Source organism: Nerophis ophidion, linkage group LG02, assembly GCF_033978795.1.
Source record: "Nerophis ophidion isolate RoL-2023_Sa linkage group LG02, RoL_Noph_v1.0, whole genome shotgun sequence".
In the NCBI taxonomy this organism is placed as follows: domain Eukaryota; kingdom Metazoa; phylum Chordata; class Actinopteri; order Syngnathiformes; family Syngnathidae; genus Nerophis; species Nerophis ophidion.
Window position 1 is genome coordinate 56,384,986 of NC_084612.1, and position 25,708 is coordinate 56,410,693.

The following is a 25,708-nucleotide window of genomic DNA, read 5'->3' on the forward strand; positions in this document are numbered from 1 at the left end:
CATACAGGTTTTGGAACAACATATGCTGCCATCTAAGCGCCGTCTTTTTCATGGACGACCCTCCTTATTTCAGCAAGACAATGCCAAGCCACATTCAACATGTGTTACAACAGCATGGATTCGTAAAAAAAGAGTGCGGGTACTTTCCTGGCCCGCCTGCAGTCCAGACCTGTCTCCAATCGAAAATGTGGTGCATTATGAAGCGTAAACTACGACAGTGGAGACTCTGGACTGTTGAACGACTGAAGCTCTACATAAAACAGGAATGGGGAAAAAATTCCACTTTCAAAGATTCAACAATTAGTTTCCTCTTTTCCCAAACGTTTGAGTGTTATTAAAAGAAAAGGTTATGTAACACAGTGATGAACATGCCCTTTCCCAACTACTTTAGCATGTGTTGCAGCCATGAAATTCTAAGTTAATAATTAGCAAAAAATAATAGTGTATGAGTTTGAACATCATATATCTCGTCGTTGTAGTGCATTCAGTTGAATAGGATTTGCAAATCATTTTATTCCGTTTATATTTACATCTAATACAATTTCCCAACACATGGAAACAGTGTTATATATACATACATTTAAATATGTATGTATGTACATTCCAAATAAATAGCTTCTTTCAAAGATTTATTTTTTATTCAAGTAATGGCATTCCAATAAAAACCATTAACATTTGATTGAATGAGACCAAAAAATATTAAAATATTTACAGACAAGTGAAGGGAAAAAAAGATAATTTAAGCGCAGAGTGACACTTAGCATTTATGTATTTGTTTTTGAATAGGTAAGGAAAAAGGTAGATTCATCAAAGGTCATTTGTCTTCCGGGTTGAGGGTGGTGGGCTTCTTGACTGATTTTTGGACCACCCACGGATGAGTGAGAACTCCTTGGATTGGCAGTCTGTGTCCAGGGTTGTGCTTTAGCAGTCGAGAGATCAAATCCTTGGCTCCGGCACTGATATTTAAATGAGCAGGGTAGGTAAACTCCACCTAACGAGAAAAGACAGCAATAAGAGTCAATAAAAGGACTGTTTCATGATATGTTGAAGCTGGTTCAAGTGTTCAAACTTGCCAACTTCACAGACGCACATTCTACAGGCTGTGGATCATATGGGGACACACGGATGGTAGTTCAGACTTTGCCAACAATGTGAAAAGATTGAGGTAAGAACAAACAATTCACTTTTTCGCCAATGAAATTCATGCTTCATATTTGCGAGGACGTTCATTTATAAAGGGGACCATTTTGACATATTGCTGTCAATGTGTTCCTGTGACTGCAGCACGTGCGTGGCCAGTCGGGCGGACAGCTGCAGCTAGGGAGGAATGTCCCCATTTTGTGTCATGTACCGCGAGTAGCTATCCTGTGTTCTAATAATAAATTGAGTAATGAAACAAGTGTCTAAGTCAGGGGTGTCAAAACTCATTTTAGATGGGGGGCCACATGGAGGAAAGTCTTCTCCCAAGTGGGCCGAACAGGTAAAATCACAGCAAGATAACTTAAAAATAAAGACAAAAACAGATTGTTTTCTTTGTTTAAAAATAGAACAAGCACATTCTGAAAATGTAGAAATCATAATGTCGGGTTTATTTTGCACTCACATGTTGCGGCTAATAGTATCTCTTTATTTGTTGTGTGTGGAAAACACACAACAAAGCATGTCTGTGATTGGATCACCAATCACAGACATGCCAGGCTCTTCCAGTTTTACGAGAATGTTCTATTTTGCAATAAATTTTCTTTGTGCTTTTTAGCAATTGTCTTTTCACCAGTCTCACTTTCGCTCGTGCTCCACAATCAACCACCCCTCTCTCCTTCCCGGCTGCTGCCTTTAACAGAGCGACAGGTGATTAGATAAGCACGCCCAGGTGGGCCATCTCACACACCTGTCGCCGATCTTGAATTAATTCCTGGCACACCCTGCTTTGTTGCAGGACTGCAGGCCACGCCCCCCCTCCACATCGTTATTTATACTTTCTGAATAAATTATGTGATAATGTTCATCAGTCAACTAATTTTCAATCCATCATGATAAAAAAAAATAATCAAATGACAGGATGTTATTTATGTAGTTTGCTCATTTACCTCGACTGGTGCACTAACATGTTTTTTTTTTTCTTACACATGTAGCATAATCTAGATTAGAAAGATACAAATAATTGCTATTGCGACATCTAGAACAGCAGGTTTTTTCATTCAAAAATTTCAGCTCATTTTTATACTTTGCAAACTCTTCCCGCGGGCCGTACGATTGACACCCCTGGTCTAAGTCTTTAATATTTAATTTTTTCCTCAGCAAGCATGTTAACGTTTAAAAGACTGCAAACTGAATATTTCATCATATTCACATGAAACTAATCTGGCTGTGAGCAGGCTACTGTATGAAAATATTTTGTTGTAAATTACACAAATTATATTTATATCGGTGCTTCAGTTATACCGGCACTAATAAAGTACAGCGGTACTAATTAAAATAGGTACTATATTGCCTCTGAAATATATCAGTTTTGTTTTTTAAGGACATGGTTGAGGTTGCGACTTGTCCAGGGTGTACTCCTCCTTCCGCCCAAATGCAGCTAGGATAGGCTCCAACACCCCCGTGACGCCAAAAGGGACAAGCGGTAAAAAATGGATGGATGGTTTGCCGTCATTACATTATTTGTAATACAAGCAAAGGCACATGCTAGTCTGTCCAAGCACACGCACGGAGCACTTACAAGCAGAAAGTGTTGAGAGAAGGGGGGAGAAAAGAATATATTTAAAAAATAAAAAATAAAGCTAGAAAGAACACATTTTGACTCACAAAACTAACAATAGTGTTAGCGATAGAAACCGAAGTGCCTTTCTGCAAGCGCCGCTTTTAAACATAACTTGCGTCTAATGAGAGTCTGTAGTCGGCAGTGTTTTAGCTACTTCTAAATCACTAATCCTTGCCTCCATGGCGGCGAAAAAACTTCATTCTTGCTTTACGACGCACCGTAGGAGGATACAATAGCTCACCACTAACACCAAGCTGGCTCTTCTGAATGTTCACAAATGCCAGAAGCGGATCTACACAGACATTGATTGCAATTGTGTATTTGCAAACAGCTAAAATGATGTACAAAGCAAATTACAATCTGTTACCCAAAAATGAACAACAATTCTTCAACAAAAGAGGAGAAATATAACCTTAGAGGAAAATCTAATTTAAAAGATGTGTATGCACGCACAACACTTAAAACCCTTAGCATATCAGTATGTGGAATTAAATTGTGGAATAGATTAGGCAAGGAAATCTAACAAAGCACTAATGAGTTATTTTAAGAGACTGTTCAAACTACAAGTGTTCACAAAGTACAAATAAGAAGAATTATATTTATTCACTGTTCTGTTACAGAAAAAAAAGAAATTAGATAAAACTGGTATGATATAAAAAGGGGTAAGATTGAATAAGCTCTGCTTCTCCCTACTCGAACATGCTGTAATTTAAAAACTGGAAATGTGTTTTAAGCATTTTCAAAATAAACCGGGCTACACTGAGGTGTGAGCAGACATGAGCGGGAACCAGCTAAACAGGAACTAGACACTTGTTCCGGCATGCACAACCCTCCAGAAGAGTAACATTTTTTGTGGATTTCCCACTAAACATAGATATACATTCAAATTCCAGAGAAAAACGGTGTATGAGAGTAAAAACTCAGATGTATAAAAGTGTTCGCACACACAAATCCAAGCACATTTCTTTGTTACATTCAATAGGGAATTGTTCCAAAATGTCTGTGTGGCTTGGCCATGCCCACGCCCCGTTATAAATACGCAAATTATACTTAAAGTAGTTGAGACCGGCACCTGCCGCACAATCAGGACTTAGGAGGTGCTTGTTTCCCCTGCTTGGAGCGAACAAAGAGGGTTGAAATGTGTGTGCTACAGAAATACAGGCTAGAAGAAGAAAAAAAAAAAAAGAAAAAAAAGAAAAAAAAAAAAAAAGGTCAGGCATCAGGAAAGAAAGGTGAGTAAGATGGATGTCTAAACCAGGGGTCACCAACCTTTTTGAAACCAAGAGCTACTTCTTGGGTACTGATTAATGCGAAGGGCTACCAGTTTGATACACACTTATAAAAAATTGCCAAAAATAGCCAATTTGCTCAATTTACCTTTAATAAATATATATATTAAAAAGTGGGTATTTCTGTCTGTCATGCCGTTGTACATTTTTTTTCCCTTTTACGGAAGGTTATTTGTAGAGAATAAATGATGAAAAAAAACACTTAATTGAAGGGTTTAAAAGAGAGAAAGGGAAAAAAATTTAAATTAAATTTTCAAACAGTTTATCATCTTCAATTTTGACTCCTTAAAATTCAAAATTGAACTGAAAAAAAGAACTAATTTCAATCTTTTTGAAAAAATAAAGAATTTATGGAACATCATTAGTAATTTTACCTGATTAAGATTCATTTTAGAATTTTGATGACATGTTTTAAATAGGTTAAAATCCAATCTGCATTTTGTTAGGATACATAACAAATTGGACAAGGCTATATTTCTAACAAAAACAAATTATTATTTATTCCAGATTTTCCAGAACCAAAATTTTAAAATAGTTTCAAAAGATATTGAAATAAGATTTAAATTTGATTTTAAAGATTTTCCAGAATACTTTTTTTGAATTTTTATCATAAGATTGAAGAAATGTTTCACAAATATTCGTCGAAAAAACAGAAGCTAAAATGAAGAATTCAATTAAAATGTATTAATTATTCTTTGCAATAAAAAAAATATATATTTACTTGAACAATGATTTAAATTGTCAGGAAAGAAGAAGAAGGAATTTAAAAGGTAAAAAAGTATATCAGTTAAAATCCTAAATTCATTTTTAAGGTTGTATTTTTTTCTCTAAAATTGTCTTTCTGAAAGTTTTAAGAAGCAAAGTAAAAAAATATATGAATTTATTTAAACAAGTGAAGACCAAGTCTTTAAAATATTTTCTTGGATTTTCAAATTCTATTTGAGTTTTGTCTCTCTTAGAATTAAAAATGTCGAGCAAAGCGAGACCAGCTTGCTAGTAAATTAAAAAAAATTAAAAAATAGAGGCAGCTCACTGGTAAGCGCTGCTATTTGAGGTATTTTTTAGAACAGGCCAGCGGGTTACTCATATGGTCCTTACGGGCTACCTGGTGCCCGTGGGCACCGCGTTGGTGACCCCTGCTCTAAACAGACAAAGTGTTCAAGAAGAGTTGCTGCAACTGTCTTCTCCCTCCCTCACTGGAGTGTGCGTGTCTCTCCCGAGTCCACTGAGTGACTGAGTGAGGCAGAGTGGAACACGGAGGACAAGACCCCAGCCTAGGCCGTTTCATGGAAGGGCGGTACGTACAGCTGTACCTACTCAATCAGCCTGAAGTGCCACCAGCTGTGCGGCCCAGCTACAAACCTTTCTTCACTCTGTCTCATTCAGATCTGGCTCTCCTCTGTGTCAAGGCAGGTGCATCAGGCTGTAAGATGAGACATCCACTATTTGCCCCATTAATTACATTACTGGCAAATTTTTTATTGGGATTATGGTTCTCTTCATTTATAGGCAAATCGCTAGGACATTCAAGGAAGTGTAAATTGGGAAAAATGGAGAACCATGGATGGGAGAGATGTATTGAGACTAGATTTGATGCTTGCACATCCTGCCCTTCCTAAAAAGATTTGTTCAATAAATGCCCCTTTTTGGCTTTCTGCAAACTATATCCCGTGTCCTGGTGTGAATCAGGTGCCACAATAGTACAGTGGACACCATTTGAGGAACTATAATATGTAGTGCAGCCCAAAAACTTCATACAGTCGAGGTTATAAGTTTACATACACTTTTAAAGAACATGTCATGGCTGTTTTGAGTTTCCATTAATTTCTACAACTTGTTTTTTTCATCTGGCCACAGAATTTTCCTCCAGAAAGTCTTATCTTTGTCCATCCGATGTCAGATGAAAAAATTTAAGCTGTTCGGCCACAATACCAAGCAATATGTTTGGAGGAGAAAAGGTGAGGCCTTTAATCCCAGGAACACCAATCCTACCGTTATGCGTGGTGGTGGTAGTATTATGCTTTGGGCCTGTTTTGCTGACAGTGGAACTGGTGTTTTACAGAGAGTAAATGGTACAATTAAAAGAGGATTACCTCCAAATTCTTTAGGACAACCTAAAATCATCCGCCCGGAGGTTGGGTCTTGGGCGCAGTTGGGTGTTCCCCAATGACCCCAAACACACGTCAAAAGTGGTAAAGGAATGGCTAAATCAGGCTAGAATGAAGGTTTTAGAATGGCCTTCCCAAAGTCCTGACCTAAACGTGTGGACAATGCTGAAGAAACAAGTCGATGTCAGAAAACCAACAAATTTAACTGCACCAATTTTGTCAAGAGGAGTGGTCAAAAATCAACCAGAAGCTCATGGATGGTTGCCAAAAGCACCTTATTGCAGTGAAACATGCCAAGGGACATGTAAGCAAATATTAACATTGCTGTATGTATACTTTTGACCCAGTTGGTCACATTTTCAGTAGACCAATAATAAATTCATAAAAGAAGCAAACTTCATTAATGTTTTTTGTGACCTACAAGTATGTGCTCCAATCACTATTACAAAAAAAAAAAAAAGTTGTAGAAATTATTGGAAATTCAAGACAGCCATGACATTGTTCTTTACAAGTGTATGTAAACGTTTGACCACAACTGTAAGTCATTATTCTACAATGAAAAAAAATTACAATATGTTGGTTAATAGGTCCATACACAAGCAATGTTGATGTGTACAGCAAATATACATATTATATTCTTAGTCTGGAGCCCAGACTACAGTAAGATTTAATGCTTTGATTTATCAGTGTTTCCCCTTATTTTCAACTTTTAAAACCAAACTTCATGATAACAAACGGCACAATTCCAACAGCTTTTCCCTCATGTGCAAACACTTTAGTCTCAATGACTATGCGCTTCCCCAGACACACAACACTTCCTCATTCTCCACCAATCACATTTCCGGCATGACAACAAAACTGACATAAAATACAAACCACATGAACATAAAACAAACACCAGCTCGTCGTTACAGTATGATTTGTTATATATTATTACTTAGGCACTACTGACGAGTGACGTACCGAAAACTTGACCACCAAAAAAAAAAAAAAAAAAAAAAAAGAGATTAATAACGGAAAATCGCGTTACCGAAGCCGGATGTAAGCAAAATTCACGCCATTGTCTGGAATGTTGTCAGCATGTCTGCAATGTTGACAATTTTAATAAATCCCAGAAATACAAATATTAAGACAGTGGTGGCTTCTCACGAGAGAAAGTTACTGGAGCAACAGCGGAAAGCAAGTTGGATGTCATGATCACTGCAGTTTGCCACTTTCATCAGGGACAGAAGTAGTCTCTAAACATGAGTACATTTTATAACATCAGAAAAAAATGCTAGATTTGTTGCTATTCTTATTTTTTAACCAATTAAAAGTCTCGAGACTCTTGAATTTTTAAAGTACATTGTGCATTAAGCAGCAAGAATTGAAAGTATGGAAAAAGATCAAATATATGTTAATACTAAACAGATTTGTTTATAAATGTATACCTTTGAGAGTTTCCAAACAAAAAAAAATAGCGAATTACTCGACCACGGTGACCACACCCATAACCACGCCCCCACCGCCACAGGTAACTTGGTAATCTAGGGAAAATCTGTTTATAGCTGTGGATTTAAAAAATAAATTATTGCATTAATAATTTACTTTGCCAAAAAAGGTCATTTTCATTTGTCACTGCTAATAATGCATTACCTTGGATATCCTGCGATAAGTTTCTTCATGAGATTTGGTTTCAAATGGTGGTTTCCCAAACAGGAACTCGTAGCAAAGCACACCGAGACTCCACAGGTCAACCTTCTCGTCATGAGTTCTTCCTTCAATCATTTCTGGGGGCAAATAGTCCAGTGTTCCACATAAAGTTGACCTCCTGCACAAAGAGGGACACAGGTGTGTTTCCATAAGAATGAAAGACTGAGTAAAATAAATATACAAGTAAATACCTTGAAGAAGGCGTGTGAACAGACCAGCCAAAGTCAGCAATCTTTAGCTCTCCGTTGGCCCCTAGTAGGAGGTTCTCAGGTTTGATGTCCCTGTGGATCACCTTCTTGGAGTGACAGTAGTTGAGGGCATCAGCCAGCTCCATGATGTACTAAATCATGCAGCACATGGAACACCGTAAAGGACATGGATGCTTTTCCCCCCCCATGGTTGGGAGTTATAGGGACAACGCCCCATCATAATTGCTTGAATTGTTGAACGGGGAAAGTAAACTTACCGTTGCACTTTGCACTTCAGGAAAATTTCCACAGCGCTGCAGCTCACTGAAGAGTTCGCCTTTGGGAGCGTACTCCAGTATAAGATACACACGGGATTCGTCATGGAAGTAACCATACAGTCGCAGGATATTAGTGTGCCTGCAGTGGAGTATCCAGAAAAAGCATGTTGAACTAAAACAAAACAACATTGTGATTAACTACACAGTGAAAATAATACTTTAATGCAGAAATATGAAAGACAATTGGTGCCATCATGTCTTGCAGGAAGATATGATAGAATATGCTGTATGTACTACAAAATTCAAAAGCAGTTAAGTTGGCACGTTGTGTAAATAAAAACAGAATACAATGATTAGCAAATCCTTTTCAAGTTATATTCAATCGAATAGCAAAGACGAGACATTTCATTTTCCAAATGAGAAACTTTTTTTTCCCCTGCAAATAATCATAAACTTAAAATTTAATGGCAGCAACACATTACAAACAAGTTGTCACAGAGGTATTTTTACCACTGTGTTACAAGGCCTTTTCTTTTAACCACACTGTAAACGTTTGGAAACTGAGGAGAAACATTTTTGAAGTGGAATTATTTTCCATTTTTGCTTGATGTACAGCTTAAGTTGTTCAACATTCTCCCTTGTGCTATTTTAGGCTTCATAATGTGCCACACATTTTCCAATGGGACACAGGTCTGGACTACAGGCAGGCCAATCTATTTTACTATGAAGCCACGCTGTTGTAACACGAGCCTTGGCATTGTCTTGCAGAAATAAGCAGGGGCGGCCATAATAACGTTGCTTGGATGGCAACATGTGTTACTCCAAAACCTGTATGTACTATCCATCCATTTTCTACCGCTTGTCACTATTGGGTTCGCTGGAGCCTATCCCAGCTGCATTCCGGCGGAAGGCATTTACACCCTGGACAAGTCGCCACCTCATCACAGGGGCAACATAGACAGACAACATTCACACTCACATTCACACACTATGGCCAATTTGGTGTTGCCAATCAACTTATCCCTGGGTGCATGTTTTTGGTGGTGGGAGGAAGCCGGAGTACCCGGAGGGAACCATTCAGCATTATTGGTGTAAGTTACCCATGCCTTGAGCACTAATACACCCCCATACCATCACAGATGCTGGCTTTTCACCTGCTCCCAATTAGGTTGTTCACCTGTGGGATGTTCCAAATACGTGTTTGATGAGCATTCCTCAACTTTCTCAGTCCTTTTTGCCACTTGTGCCAGCTTTTTTAAAACATGTTGCAGGCATTTAATTTAAAATGAGGTAATATTTGGAAAAAATTAAGTTTTCCAGTTCGAACGTTAAATAATTTGTCTTTGCAGTCTATTCAATTGAACATAAGTTGAAAAGGATTAGCAAATTTTTTTATTATGTTTTTATTTACCATTTACACAAGGTACCAACTTCACTCGTTCTGGATTTTGTACACATCTTAAAAGTAAGGCTGGACAATTAATCAAATTTTTATCTTGATTTTGAAATTGGCTTCTCACAATCAACAAAATAAAAACGAAAAAATGGGCCGCACACAGTGCATGTAAATACCTGAGCGCATGAGTGGGAGGAAAAAAAAAAAAAAAGTCCATAGTTCCTGCTTTCCATTCGACACAGCCCTCATATGTCTTCCCAATAATCACTACACAACCAAAAAAAGGCCATATTGTTTATGAGTTAACGTGACCGCAGACGGAATCACAAAATTGACCAATAAAATGAAATCTGCTGATGAACACAGAATATCACGGAAATGTACATAAATGTAACTGAAATGCTGTCATTCTGAGAAGGAACATTTGTTTAGAAAATGTCTTGGACCACTGATTCCTCCCCCGAAACACTCAGGGGCCTTGTCCCGAACTTATTTTCGAGACGGCCACTTGAAAAACGTATTATTCTACGAAGCTAAAGCTAACAAGAACAATCAATACAACTATAGAATATCTCATCTGCTTGTGCTGTAAACAACTGTCAAAGTACAAACAAGACAACAGTTGAAACTTGAGAAGCTCTCTTCTTTTTTTTTCTTTTTTTTTTTTAAACAGCCTCTATTAGTCTTCACACAAGCTCAGAACAGCACATTTCCATCCATCAAAATAATAGAGCTATGCACTATTTGATGTGACTGCGCCAACAAAATAATGGTTAAAAAATAATAATAATAAATAACATTTAAAAAAATAATTAAAAAAAAAAAAAAAAAGAGTACCTCAGAACCATTATGTACTTAAAGCATTTAATGAAATTTACAAAAAATAATGCTTTTACTTAAAATAGTGGTCAAAATAATGTCTTGTACCAATGAATGCGAGGATATTTGCATTTAACAAATGTTTAAGGTATCTTATTTGTGACACAAAAAGCACGAACTATGATGGTTAAACAGGTGTAAAACAAAACATTAAATGTTAACAGAAAAACTAAATTGTCAATCCATTTTCTACTGCTTGTCCCTTTTGGGGTCGCTGGAGCCTATTTCTGCTGCATTTGGGCGGAAGGCAGGGTAGAGCCTGGACAAGTCGCCACCTCATCGCAGGGCCAACACTGATAGACAACATTCACGCTTAAATTCACACACTAGGGTCAATTTAGTGTTGCCAGACAACCTATCCCCATGTTCATGTTTTTGGAGGTGTTTTTTCAAAATTCTACAAAACCCAAAACCAGTGAAGTTGTCACGTCGTGTAAATGGTACATAAAATCCGAACGACACAGCCAATAACATTCTAAGTGACAGTGACATCATCAAGGGTGACCTGAACAACCATGTAGTCTCTAACCCTGTTAAATACATCATAGGCAAGATCGGGGTTAGAGATAGGAATGAGGAACAATAAAGGCTCATGGACTGTCTTAGAAAAACTCCGTCATGAACACATACTGCATACACTATGAAAGCCATTAGTACACCTGGCAAGAAGACAACAGTCTCGGGCAATGCAACCCTAAATCGCAAAGTGATTTCTTACTTTGAGAAGAAGTCAATCATAAAGGATGTACAAGCTGTACCACTCACCTCATTGAACTCAGACCACAGACTAGTTAAAGGCAAGATCAAATATATTTACCAGAAAGACTAAATAAATTAGTCAGAAAAGACTAAAAACCTAAAACTTGGAAAACACAATGACACCTTACTGCAGATTTAAGGACTTTGGCTATGTTTACCTATGTGTGTGGTTCGCAAAACGCAGCCCTTCATCTCTCATTCACTCGTCAAAACATGTGCTTTAATAGTGATGCAACTCTGTCGCTCGGAGGATCCACCCATCAGTGGTAATGCCGATGCACTGTGTAAGGCTCAACATAAAGTTATTTTGTCTCACGGTAAAGAGCGGGGAACACAGTTTGACTAAAATGATCCGGCAATGGCGTTCAATACTACGCCTCAAGCTTAGCCATGAACCTGTTTAATTCTTTGCCACCGGCTGAAGAAAAGGGATGTAAATAACAAGCTACGCATTCTACGATGTACCTTGTGATTACTTGAGCTCTTGCGCTGTTGTGTAGTATAGTTGTTGAAAATGCCTCTGAACTTTTGTATTTTCTTTGCGAGAGAATTTGTAAACCTTTCGGTATACTTGGTCATCAGATGACTTCGCATGTTGCTTGTGTTTCCCATGTTGTATCGCAGCTTAGTGTGGGAGTGCTTGCAGATAGTCCATTGTCTGTCCACCACTTTTTCTCCTCTAGAGTTTTTCCCGACACCTGATTTAAAATCTGCAGGGGGCTGGCACATTCTTAACCTTTGGGTTGTTTTCATCATTACTAGCAGGAATGGGAATGAAGATTTATAAAATCAGCTGAAATTGTTTTAAATTCTAAAACACCGCTTTGCGGAAGGCAGCATAGCGGCCGCACCCGAGTGCAAATGCCTGCTAGGGGGGTCTGGGGGCATGCACCCCAGAAAAATTTTGAAATCAATGTTAGCTTAGGATGCATTTCCTGCTATTTTGAATCAATATCTGTCGTTAATCTTCACTTTCAGTTTGAGAGATATATCGAGCCATGCCCAGTTCCACTTGTTTCTCACACCCTTATCGATATCTTTCGCTAATGAAGCATTCCTATCTTGAATAAGCTTAACCATGTCTGAAACTGTTTTGTCAATAAAGAAACGTGTTAATTGAGAGCCACTGTGCGTACCTCGGTTTAGAAGTCATGGTTCGGTACATTAAGAAAACAACAAAATATACATTTTTTTGGTTATTTACCAAATTTGTAAACAATGGCTTGATCCTTTTAACATTGGGAACACTATAATAATTATGCCCACGTTAATCCACATTAAACTGCCTCAAGTTGTTGCTTAGATGAAATGACAACTTTTCTTCTACATATAAAAAGTGCAACATTAAACAGTTTTAAGTCAACTCATCATGCTTAATTTATTACAGCATTTGGGAAGCCTGTAGTTGATTTTTACTATGTAAATGTTATATTTCTATCATTTGATAGCAGGGACCCTGCCATTCAAACCCCGGCTGCTACATTACTAATGATTAATGTAACTATAGCTGAAAAAAAAAAAAAAATAGTACAGTAGCAATAGGAGAGACTATTCATACCTAAACACCATGGAGTTCATGTAGGCTTAATGATGCACTTACATTATTATATACACTATCTGAGACAAAAACTCTTCATTTAATATGTCCTTTTTTGCTGCTTCAACACACCTCAATCAACACTGTCCGTAACACACACACCGCAAAATGAGCTAACGTTACGCCAAAAGCTAACTAGCCTTCACCTCAAACAGGACTGCGAGTAAGCAGCTCATAGTGATGTTTAGAAAGTAGTTGACTTGGAAGTGTTCAGCGTAATTTGGAGAGTCCGCTGCTCACCTGCTAAACGCCTATCTGCTCGACGCTAAAGCGCTGACTAGATGCGCTCTGAATACGCACTGCTGATTGGCTTGTTATCGCTACTGTTGTAACCAATCAGATGGTTGTGTGGGAGGGACAATGCTGGGTGCTTTGCAGGAGACAGAGGTAGAACGGAGTGGAGCAGCTTGTTTAAGACTTTAGCATAGGCGGCTACTTCATATGTTCGTGTGGAACTCGTTCGGTACTCCTCCGCACCGAACCGGAACCCCCTTACCGAAACGGTTCAATACAAATACACGTACTGTTACACCCCTACCTTGGCGGCGCCAAAATCGGCGGAATTCCGTGGATCCGCGGAAAATTCCCATCCATGTACAAGTCTATTTGTGTCGAAGTTGGTTCATGGCTCTCGCTGACGTGAGCTTGTGTGGACAGCGTGCCGTCCTATTGGCTTAACAGCCGTTGTGACAACGCAGCGCAAAAGGATCACGATCTGTGTAGTTGATGATTTGTTCTGTGGGAGTGTCTGCTTTTTGGCAGACACTTGCCATTTTAATATCGTAACCCAACTACGATAAAAGACATGTTTACCACCGCGATATCATTATACTCCTACTTAAGAATAGGGACCAGTTTGCAGCCTGTAGACCATTTCTTCAGAAGAGCTGGGAACATGACAAACAGCATATTTGCTTTCCTGACCTTGAAAAAGCATTTGACAGGGTGCCTAGAAACAAAATGTGGAGGGTAATTGAGGAATCTGGGTCCAGTACTTACACCAACCAAAACAGCACTATTTTGAGAGGCACAATGCACTTAATACTGGTGTCCGACAGGGTAGTGTACTCTCTCCCCCCTTCTGTTCATCTTTTACCTGAGCCTAAGCATACTCAAAGTAGACAGACTAAAAAGCCAAACCATCTTATTTTTCAACAAGTTTAGTTTTTTTTTCCCCTAATAGTTCAATAAAAACCACTACAAACGAGAAATATTTTGCACTGTTATACAATTTAATAAATCAGAAACTGATGACATAGTGCTGTATTTTACTTCTTTATCTCTTTTTTTCAACCAAAAATGCTTTGCTCCGATTAGGGAGTACTTGAATTAAAAAAATGTTCACGGGGGTACATCACTGAAAAAATGTTGAGAACCACTGCCCAAGATTGAAGGCTCAAGTATTGTTGAAGAATGAAAGCAAGCTAGAGTAATGTTCTCCCTTCCTCTCATGCCTCCTACCCACCCACATAGGTACTGACCTAAGGTGAGACTGGATTTCCACCTCTCTCCTTAACTGGTGCTCCACACCCGCCTTTTCCAGCTGCTTCTTGAAGAGCACCTTCAGGGCCAGGATGAACTTAGTGTCTCGCTCTCTGGCCAGGTAGACGTTGCCAAATTTACCCTTGCCTAGCGGGCGACCGATTTCAAAGTTTTCCAGGCTCCACGGCTTCCTACTTGGTGTAAGGGAAAGAACTAAACAATGATAGCCTCGGTAAATAGAATGTGCAAGATTTGAAAAAACTTACTTTGATGAAGTTAGGCCTGCAGATTCTTTCTTGGCAGGTTTGTCTTAATAAAAACACATTTTAGCACCACATACATACATGCACACAACAATGATAAATTTAGAAGAAACATACTCTGTTGCGGCTGAGGTTTGGCCGATCCGATTGCTGATTTAGACAACCCCGTGGCAGGTTTTGTCACTGCTGGGTTCACTATGGGCTCATTTTTCTTATGTTGGGTGGACTGAAAAACAGGTTTGGGCTGGTCTGCAGAATTTGTGGTTGCAGGGTTGACATTCTGATCAGCAGAAGAAGCCTGCTTGTAGGCAAATGAGACATGGGATGCTGATTTTTGGCGAGTCATCTGCTGCACAACGCGCTGAGGTCCATTCGATACACCCAGGACCCGTGTTTGTTCAGATTGAGGTACCAAAACCTTCGGCGCCAACTGGGATCGGTGGGACACAGGGATTCGCTTTGGTCCAGCATCGCCTAGCTGTAATTACAGGAAACTACAATTTTCATCAATACATACTAAGAAGTCTTACATTGCCTATCATGACCTTGATGCCCAAATTGTGGAACCAACCAGATGTAACGAATTGATGGGACTGCGTTTTCATACCTTTGTACTTCTATGCAGCGTGTAAAGAAATGTGAGCAGACATATTTAAAAACAACCCAATGGTTCACTGTTGACTTTGGCACTGCGTATAAAGCCCAGATTTTAAATTTGATAGTAATTTTGAGATGTCAAATTGGCACAGCGGGGAAGTCCAGATTTTTCCACTGACAAAGGCTGAAGTGAATGAGATGAAATGGGGAAATGCTCGCCATTTCCAGTTGAATAAGCCGACGAGGAGGGTTACCACTGGCTTATGCGGCGTTGAATAGGTCCTGAAAATTGTGAGTTCAAATATATAAATTTTCCCACTTTTACAATATTTTTGCAATTTTTATTTAGACAGTATCACGTAAGATATGTTTTGGGTTTTTTTGTTTTTGTTTTATTAAATCAACATAAAACAAAAGATACACTTAGTGCACCAACCCAAAAACCCTCCTCTTCCATTTGGTTGTTTCCTTCTGTTATTAATATTCCGGTTCCTACAATACAAAACAATGCAGTCTGCAAGGGATACAGTCCGTGAAGCACACAGGATTGTGTTTGCTGCTGGTCCACTAACAGTGCTAACCTTTAACGGTTAATTTTACTCATTTTCATTAATCACACATTTTTGTAACTGTTTTATTTGAGTTTATTTTTATTTTTTTATTTTAATAAATAAAAGGGACATTATCTTCACCAGACCAGGTTGCCAATGAAATTGGATTGTTTAAAGGATTTTGAAAAAACAGGTCCAGTCCAGATTACGTCCAGGTCAGGCTCAGCAACACACCTTCATTTATGTACATTCAAATTAGGGAACACACTAACAGATTGCATATCTATAAACAAAATTACATTTTCAGAATAAGCATGAGAAATTCCCATCTATTTGTATGTCTGTTGGCATCATTATCGGTTTCAACCGTATAACTTTCTAAAGTCAAAAAATGCGGAAAAGAAAGTAATACTAAGTGAATATCTATTTTTTGCCTTGAAAATAAACCTTTTACAGAGTACTATAATTAAATGGAATAAATCATGACTGTCAATGAACGCTCCTAAAATAACTGAAACCACATCCAGCTTCATAAACAAACCAATTATTAAACACATTTTTTCAACTTCCACCCAAAACAAGGACACAATGACAATACCAAAACAAATGCAAGGTATTATAGAGTTTTACATTTTTTCCCGTGGGAAAAAAACATTATAAATTATTTTAAAATTGAAAATAACGATTTTGCACATCTATAGTTTTGTAGATTTAAATATTGTATCCCACGGCAACGGGCAGTCAAAAATGTCCTCCCATTTTCCATATATATTATACAGAGCAGCCTTCAGAGATTTCTTTAATAAATACACTATGTATTTTTCTATTTTAGTTACTTTTTGACAGCTAGAATGTCTTATTGGAGGTTTGCACACTAATAATTTAGTAGTTCCATAATTATTTGTTTCCATGTTTTCCCAATTACTCCAGTTAGTGGATTAAATGAAAAGCTTGAACAAGCATAGCTTTATATAAGATGTTTTAATTGCTAATGCGGGTTTATTGATTGTTGAATACGCCAGAAAATAACCCGTTTTGTACACTGATTATGTGCGTAAATGCCCAGTAGGGCATAAATGTGTATTTCTCCAGCAATGGTCATGTGGTGACATCAATGACGGTGTTTTGAGATGTAATTATTGAAGTCTGACATTACTAAAGGCCTAGGTGGGAAACGCACAGCCCGCCACTGCTTATGTCACTGGAAGAGTCTTTACAAGAACTGTCTGAAGGCCATGTCCACACAAACACTGATACTAAACAAACGCATACTTATCTCTGCGTTTAGGCCCCTTGTCCACACGCAGACGCATACTTTTGTCTTTAAAACTGCAGACTTCCACAAACGCTGGCCAAAGCGCAGAGTTCTAAAACTCTCCGCATAGCGTATGCGGAGTTTCCAAGATCAACAACACTGCCTTGCTTGCTGTAAAAACACACTATAAGAGGACAGTAAGTTTGAACATAAAAATGCTTCTATTTTCACTTAACATTAATAATACAAAAAAAAAAAAAAAAGACGTTAAAATGGGCTTTGCGACACTCCCGCCGGCGCTAATGACAGTCAGCTGTTATGGATATGATCGCTGTGGAACCTCCACATGATGGAACAACTTTGACAAGCAAGACTTTTTGCTCTGTGTCATAAAAAAGGTGCAACATTGTCTTATGTTTTTAGTCCTCGTTTAACGTCAAATCATGAAGTTAACTTGCGTGTCTTTCTTCCATTTGTGTAGATGAATCAGGGCGCTCGCGCGGTGAACGGTGCTCGCGTGTGGGGAAAAAAAAAACCCCAGCAATTAAAAATAAAAAATGTAGCAGCCTTTTAGCGTGTAGTGATGTTTAAGACAATATACAATTCATTACACTTGTACTATGTCACTATGTCTCCCTGTAATGTTTGATCTTGAATCGGATTGTGCTGAATATTTTAATTTCCCCTCAGGGATTAATAAAGTATTTCTGATTCTTATTCATCCATGATTAAATGCTTTAGAATTCTCTTAAACATCGCAACACACATTTCCTTGGCTCGTTCGTGTGTGCCGATTTTAGAAATAATGTACACTTCACAGCACATGTCAAGTTACAGTTAAAGTACCAATGATTGAAACATACACACACCTTGGGAGGTGAATGGAACAGTAAGCAGCAGCGGTGGCGGTGCCCAGGAATCATTTTGTGATTTAACTAAGTAATGGGTACCATTTTTATAGTCTTTGGTATGACTCGACCTACCGATCTCAGGGCGGACCCTCTAACCACTAGGCCAGTGGTTCTCAAATGGGGGTACGCGTACCCCTGGGGGTACTTGAAGGTATGCCAAGGGTACGTGATAGCAACAATTCAAAAATCCTTTATAAATATATTTATTGAATAATACTTCAACAAAATATGAATATAAGTTCATAAACTGTTAAAACAAATGCAACAATGCAATACTCAGTGATGACAGCTAGATTTTTTGTGGACATGTTCCATAAATATTGATGTTAAAGATTTATTTTTTGTAAAAAAAAAAAAAAAATGCGACTTAAATTCTAGTGCGACTTATGTTTTTTTTTCTTCTTTACCATGCATTTTCATCAGGTGCGACTTATACTCCGGAGCAACTTATACTCCGAAAAATACGGTAATAGGAGGTTTAATGCGGCACCAAGTCAGCTACTGCTGCTTTTTTCAGGCTTCTGATAAGACAAAATGTGCACGACAGCAGGTACAATCTGTCACATTTATAGTTTGATATGTTCATTAATGTGCATTGTATCATGTCACAAAGCTACAACAAATGACAACTTACTATTAGGAGTATTATTATACATCTATAAACAAGCTTATTATTGACAAGAACAAGAAAGTTTGATCATATTACGCTTATACTGGCTCACCTGCGCACTTAAAAGGCCTACGGAAACCCACTACAGACGACGCAGTCTGATACTTTATATATCAATGATGAAATATTAACATTGCAACACATGCCAATACGGCCGGTTTAGTTTACTAAATTACAATTTAAAATTGTAATTTAGTTTGTTGAAAACGTAGCGGAATGATGACTCGTGCGTGTGACTTCCCGGATTGCAGGGGACATATCAGTGCAGCACCACTCACGGCCAAAAGTAGTCTCTTTTCATCGCGCAATTAAACAGTATTCTGGACATCTGTGTTGCTGAATCTTTTGCAATTTGTTCACTTAATAATGGAGAAGTCAAAGTAGAAAGATGGAGGTGGGAAGCCCTAGCCTTTAGCCACACGAACACACGGTGATTCCTTGTCTAAAATTCCCGGAGGTGAAGCTTTACTATGGATCAGAGCGGTCAAGCAAACATGGTTCCCGACCACTTGTCAACCGGCAGGTTTTGGTGAGAAAATTGTGGTAAAAAGTCGCCTCTTGCCGGAGATCAGTTGAGCTTGCGCCGTCCATGCAGCTGAAGTCGACTTCCCTCAGACTGGCGTCAAGACACCCATTGACACACCCCTCCGACTATCAGGTACTATTTGATCTCACTAAAACACTAGCAACACAATAGAAAGATAAAAGGGATTTCCCAGATTTATCCTAGCTAGTAAATGTGTGTAAAAACATCTGAATCCATCCCGATGCAAATCGCCTTTTTTTTTTTTAACTTTATTTTTTTTTTCTGGTCCTTCGCTATCATTATAATCATCCACAAATCTTTCATCCTCGCTCAAATTAATGGGGAAATTGTCGTTTTTTCGGTCCGAATAGCACTTTTTGTTGGAGGCTCCCATTAAAAACAATGTGAATATGTGAGAAGCCATCAAACATGTGACGTCATCGTCTGCGACTTGCGATAGAGGCTGGGCATTTCTCTTAGCACCGAAAGTTGCCAACTTTATTGTGGATGTTCTCTACTAAATCCTTTCAGCAAAAATATGACTATATCGCGAAATGACCAAGTATGACACATAGAATGGACCTGCTAATCCCGTTTGAATAAGAAAATCTTATTTCAGTAGGCCTTTAAAATGTAATTAAAAGTTTTACTACTTGGGTAGGACGAGCTCTGTTCCAGTTTCCTTATTGTATTGTACCATACGTCCCGGCAAAAAAAATCTACGTTCAAAGAACTACGGCTTATTAGTGATTCCCACAGCCCAAAAAAAGTCTGCGGGCAATAAAACGTTTTCTAGTCAGGCTCCAGTACTCTGAAATGCCCTCCCTCTAACAGTTAGAGATGCTACCCTGGTAGAAGCATTTAAGTCCTATCTTAAAACTAATTTGTATAGTCTAGCCTTTAAAAATACCCCCCTTTTAGACCAGTTGATCTGCCATCTCTTTTCTGCTCTGCCCCCTCTCCTGTGTGGAGGGTTCGGTGGCCAAGGACGAAGCGCTGGCTGTCCAAAGTCGGGACCCGGGGTGGACCGCTCGCCGGTGCATTGGTTGGGGACGTCTGTGACCCGTCTCCGCTCGGGATGGTCTCCTGCTGGCCCCACTATGGACTGGACTCTCACTATTATGTTAGATCCACTATGGACTGGACTCTCACAATATTATGCTAGATCCACGCGACGTCCATTGCACCGGTCGCCCAGGGGGGTCCCCACATCTGTGGTCCTCTCAAAGGTTTCTCATTGTCCATTTGTGTTGAGTTTTTCGTTGCCCCAATGTAGGATCTGAATTGAGGATGTCGTTGTGGCTTGTGCAGCCCTTTGAGACACTCATAATTTAGTGCTATATAAGTAAACATTAATTGATTGATTATTGTTGTGTCTAGCGGGACAGGCGAAAGTTAAGTCAGAGAAAATGCATTCGTTTATAAATCATTTATTGTTTCTCTGCGGCCTGGTAGCAACCAATCAATCAATGTTTATTTACATAGCCCTAAATCAAAAGGTGTCTGAGGGCTGCACAAGCCACAACGACACCTTCGGTTCAGATCCCACATCAGGGCAAGGGAAAAACTCAACCCAATGGGACAACGAGAAACTTTGGAGAGGACCGCAGATGTGGGGACCCACTCGTCGGACGACCGGTGCAATGGATTTTGAGTGGATCTAGCATAATATTGTGAGAGTCCACTCCATAGTGGGGCCAGCAGGAGACCATCCAGAGCGGAGACAGGTCAGCAGCGCAGAGACGTCCCCAACCGATGCACAGACGAGCGGTCCACCTCGGGTCCCGACTTTGGATAGCCAGCGCTTTATCTGTGCCCACGAACTTGGGCCCCCCTCCACGAGGGAGAGGGGGGCAGAGCAGAAAAGAAAAGGCAGATGAACTAAAAAGGGGGTCTATTTAAAGTGGAACATTATCACAATTTCAGAAGGGTTAAAACCAATAAAAATCAGTTCCTGGTGGCTTATTTTATTCTTCGAAGTTTTTCTTAAAATTTTACCCATCACGCAACATCCCATAAAACGGCTTCAAAGTGCCTGATTTACACCATCGCTATAGCCACCCATCTATTGTCCTGTGACATCACTGCGTGAAGCCACCAAAAACAAACATGGCGGATAGCACAGAAAGGTATAGCATAGTAGCTCGGATTCAGACTCTGATTTCAGCGCTGTAAGCGATTGAACAGATTATGCATGTATTGAAACGGATGGTTGGAGTGTGGAGGCAGGTACCGAAAACTAAATTAAAGAAGAAACAGAAGCTTTTGAGCCATATCACGAGACAGCGGCACGAAAGGAAGCGCGGACAAATTCGGCGATCGCCTTCTAACCAACGATTGTTATGTGTTTGTTTGGCATCAAATGTGGGTGGAGGGAAAGGCTGGATGCAAATATAGCTACAAATTATGTATAACGATGCATTATGTACATACAGCTAGCCTAAATAGCATGTTAGCATCGATTAGCTTGCAGTCATGCCGTGACCAAATATGTCTGATTAGCACACTACAAATAAGTCAATAACATAAACAAAACTCACCTTCGTGATTTTGTTGACTTTATCAGTGGAAATGCATCTGCTTCGAATGTCGCAGGATATCCACACATTCTTGCCATCTGTCGTAGCATAGCTGTCGTCGGTACAGTGTGCAGAACAAACGAGGGACTTTCGCATCTTTTGACCACTGGTGCAACTTGAATCGAATCAATCTCTGTTCGTGTTGTTACACCCTCCGACAACACACCAACAAGGCATGATGTCTCCGAGGTACCGGAAAACAGTCGAAAAACGGAAAATAACAGCTGATTTGACTTGGTGTGCGTAGTAATGTGTTTGAGAAAATGGCGGGTCGCTACACGATGTGACGTCACGGGTGAAAGGTCATCGCTCCGACAGGCGAACAATTGAAAGGCGTTTAAATCGCCAAATTCACCCTTTTAGAGTTCGGAAATAGGTTAAAAAAACATATGGTCTTTTTTTCTGCAACATCAAGGTATATATTGACGCTTACATACTGTAAGTCTGGTGATAATCTTCCCCTTTTAAAGGCTAGATTATACAAATGAGTTTTAAGATGAGACTTAAATGCTTCTGAGGTAGCATCTCTAACTGTTACCAGGAGGGCATTCCATAATACTGGAGCCTGAATAGAAAACGCTCTGTAGACCGCAGACTTTTTTTGGGCTCTGGGAATCACTAATAAACCAGAGTTCTTTGAACGCAGATTTCTTGCCGGGACATATGGTACAATACAATCAGCAAGATAAGATGAAGCTAGACCCTGTCGTATTTTATACTTAAGTAGTAAAACCTTAAAGTCACATCTTAAGTGCACAGGAAGCCAGTGCAGGTGAGCCAGTATAGGCGTAATATAATCAAACTTTCTTGTTCTTGTCAAAAGTCTTGCAGCCACATTTTGAACTAACTAATCTTTTAATGCTAGACATAGGGAGACCACAAAATAATACGTTAAAGCAATTGAAACGAGACGCAATGAACGCATGAATAATGATCTCAGTGTCACTAGTTGACAAAATGGAACGAATTTTAGCTATAATACGGAGATGAAAGAAGGCAGTTTTAGTCACACTCTTGATGTGGGACTCAAACGAGGGTGTTGGGTCGAAGATAATACCCAGATGCTTTACCAAGTAGTCTTGTGCAATTGTTTGGTTGTCAAATGTTAAGGTGGTATAAATAAATAGGTGTCGGCGTCTAGCAGGACCGATAATCAGCATTTGCGTCACGAACCGGTACTGGTCCCCTGGACCGGTGGTTGGGGACCACTGTATTATATGACTGAAAAACATATTTTGTTTATTCATTCAATTGCAAAGTCTTACCTTCATATCATGCCTCTCGCTCTTCCGCTCACTCTGAATTTTGATCTTAGCAGCAGTCTCCATTGGTCTGTGACACAGAAAATTGAGTCATTACAGTTTACGTCCATTTTGAACTCGATTTCTTGTCTATTGAATTTACTCTGGCCTCCATTCTCTGTTTTGGGGTAACGGTTAGCTTGTGTTCCAGGCCAAATACTAGCGTTGAATAGAACATTTTCGAACAACACTCCATGCATAGTGAAATGCAGTGGTTCTCAAATGGGGGTAAGCGTACCCCTGGGAGTACTTGAAGGTATGCCAGGGGGTACGTGATATTTTTTTAAATACTCTAAAAATAGCAACAATTAAAAAATCCTTTATAAATATATTCATTGAATAATACTTCAACAAAATATGAATGTAAGTTCATAAACTGTGAAAAGAAATGCAACAATGCAATATTCAGTGTTGACTGCTAGATTTTTTGTGGACATGTTCCATAAATATTGATGTAAAAGATTTTTTTGTGTGAAGAAATGTTTGGAATTAAGTTCATGAATCCAGATGGATCTCTAGTACAATCCCCAAAGAGGGCACTTTAAGTTGATTACTTATATGTGTAGAAATCTTTATTTATAGTATTGGGACACTTAGGACTAACAGTAGACAATGACAATGTGAAATGGAATTAATTCATTTTTGTCCTCACAATTCCACACACACACAATACCCTATAATGACAATGTAAAATGGAATTATTTATTTTTTGTCTTTAGAATTCTACACACAAAACCCTATAACGACAACGTCAAATGGAAATATTTCTTTTTTGTCCTCAAAATTCTACACACAATACCCTATAATGACAACGTGAAATTAAATTATTTCTTTTTTGTCCACAAAATTCTACACACAATACACTATATATGCGGGCCCGACCAACGCTGCTTGCAGCTTAAATTCATAATTGAATCACTGGTTTATTTTTCAACAAGTTTTTAGTTATTTATTTTTTCCAAACAGTTCAAGAAAGATCACTACCAACAAGCAATATTTTGCAGTGTTATACAATTTAATAAATCAGAAACTAATGACATAGTGCTGTATTTTACTTCTTTATCTCTTTTTTTCCAACAGGGGGTACATCACTGAATAAAGGCTGAGAACCAATGGTGTAATGTATTTTGTAACATCCATCCGTCCATTTTCCTACCGCTCGTCCCTTTCGGGGTGGCGCTGGAGCCTATCTCAGCTGCAATCGGGCAAGTCGCCACCTTATCGCAGGGCCAACACATATGGACAGACAACATTAGGTTACTTACCTAAATACAATATTGCACAGTGGCAGCAAGGAACCACTCCGGAAAAGCTCTTCAAGTAAGGCAACGCTAGCTAGCTTTGCTAGGCCAGCTAGCAGCTATAGTTTGAAAATGTTTACCGCCGCCTCCCTGAGTAAAAAAATAAAAATAAAAAGACACTCTTTCGGAAAGTCCCGTTCGATCTTTATAATGTTAAAATCAAACCACAACTAGCCTACGTCCGGGATTCGTTATAAGTAATTTACATTCCCTTGAGAAGTCGGAGACAACGCCCCGAACGTCGCCAATTGTCTAATTTCAAATGTCCCCCGCTTCGAACCTTTAAACTCAGGACGCGCTGCAATTGGCTGAAATGGCGCAGAGAAACGTTCGCCATTGGCTGGCGACTTTGTGAACGTGACGTCAGAATTTTTTTTCCCACAAACTGTAAATCTATCTATTAAAAATATTTTTTTCTCTCTGTCGTCTTTTAATACATACATAACAGAAAAAGTATTTTCCACAAACTATAATATGTCTCTTACACAATCGGCCCACTTCCTGTGTACGCTGTCAGCTTTGTCGCCATCTTACGGCCAAATTTCTTCTCCCTACAAAAACCTCCCCCCCCCCATTTACTTCCGGGGTCATTATTAATACAGACGTTTTGTTAACGCTATATTATAAAAATACAACGCTATATTATAAAAATAAAAACGTTTTGTTAACGCTATATTATAAAAAAATTAAAAAACAATTTACAAACACAAGCTATGGGATGACATAAGAGGAAACGTGACCCCAGAAGTAAATGCGTCATCCCATAGCTTGTGTTTGTAAATTGTTTTTTAATTTTTTTATAATATAGTGTTAACAAAACGTCTGTATTTTTATAATATAGCGTTATATTTTATAAGATAGCGTTAACGTCTGTATTAATCATGACCCCGGAAGTAAATGGGGGGGGGGGGGGTTGTAAGGGGAAGAAATTTGGCGTGACAGTATCAAACTCATTGTAGAACGGGGGCCACATGGAGTAAAGTCTACGCCCAAGTGGGCCGGGCTGGTAAAGTCACGGCACGATAACTTAAAAATAAAGACAACTTCCGATTGCTTTCTTTGTTTAAAAATATAAAAAACACATTGATTGATTGTTTGATACTTTTATTAGTAGATTGCACAGTTCAGTACATATTCCGTACATTTGACCACTAAATGGTAACACCCGAATAAGTTTTTCAACTTGTTTAAGTCGGGTCCACGTTAATCAATTCGTGGTAAAATTCTTGTACCATGAATTGATTAACGTGGACCCCAAGTAAAATTCTTGTACCATGAATTGATTAACGTGGACCCCGAGTTAAACAAGTTGAATCTAATTACAA

The 25,708-nt window shown here is 38.9% G+C and overlaps 1 protein-coding gene across 3 annotated transcripts; it reads right to left on the bottom strand.

Moving 5' to 3' along the window:
• Positions 1-493: 493 nt before the first annotated feature.
• On the bottom strand, positions 494-24,652 carry aurka (aurora kinase A). 3 transcript variants are annotated; one of them, XM_061886917.1, is made up of 9 exons: positions 24,348-24,652; positions 23,047-23,113; positions 14,810-15,170; positions 14,696-14,738; positions 14,429-14,620; positions 8,317-8,455; positions 8,042-8,190; positions 7,794-7,968; positions 494-991 (listed from the first exon to the last, which is right to left on the bottom strand). In XM_061886917.1, the coding sequence occupies exons 2-9, from the start codon at positions 23,107-23,109 to the stop codon at positions 815-817; spliced, it is 1,299 nt and encodes a 432-aa protein (XP_061742901.1). In that variant the 5' UTR covers positions 23,110-23,113; positions 24,348-24,652; the 3' UTR covers positions 494-814. The 3 variants fall into 3 exon arrangements, with proteins under 3 accessions (XP_061742901.1, XP_061742900.1, XP_061742902.1); XM_061886916.1 differs by having other exon boundaries at positions 14,429-14,623; XM_061886918.1 differs by having other exon boundaries at positions 14,429-14,623; positions 14,810-15,186.
• Positions 24,653-25,708: the final 1,056 nt, after the last annotated feature.

What these genes read in the sequence shown, in the direction of transcription:
- aurka (XM_061886916.1), bottom strand. Translation starts at nt 23,109, where the DNA reads ATGGAGACTGCTGCTAAGATCAAAATTCAGAGTGAGCGGAAGAGCGAG. An exon ending in GCGAGAGGCATGATATGAAG is followed by an intron (nt 15,171 to 23,046) that starts GTAAGACTTTGC and finishes CTGTAATTACAG; the next exon opens with CTAGGCGATGCTGGACCAAA. An exon ending in GTTCACACGCCTTCTTCAAG is followed by an intron (nt 7,969 to 8,041) that starts GTATTTACTTGT and finishes CTCTTTGTGCAG; the next exon opens with GAGGTCAACTTTATGTGGAA.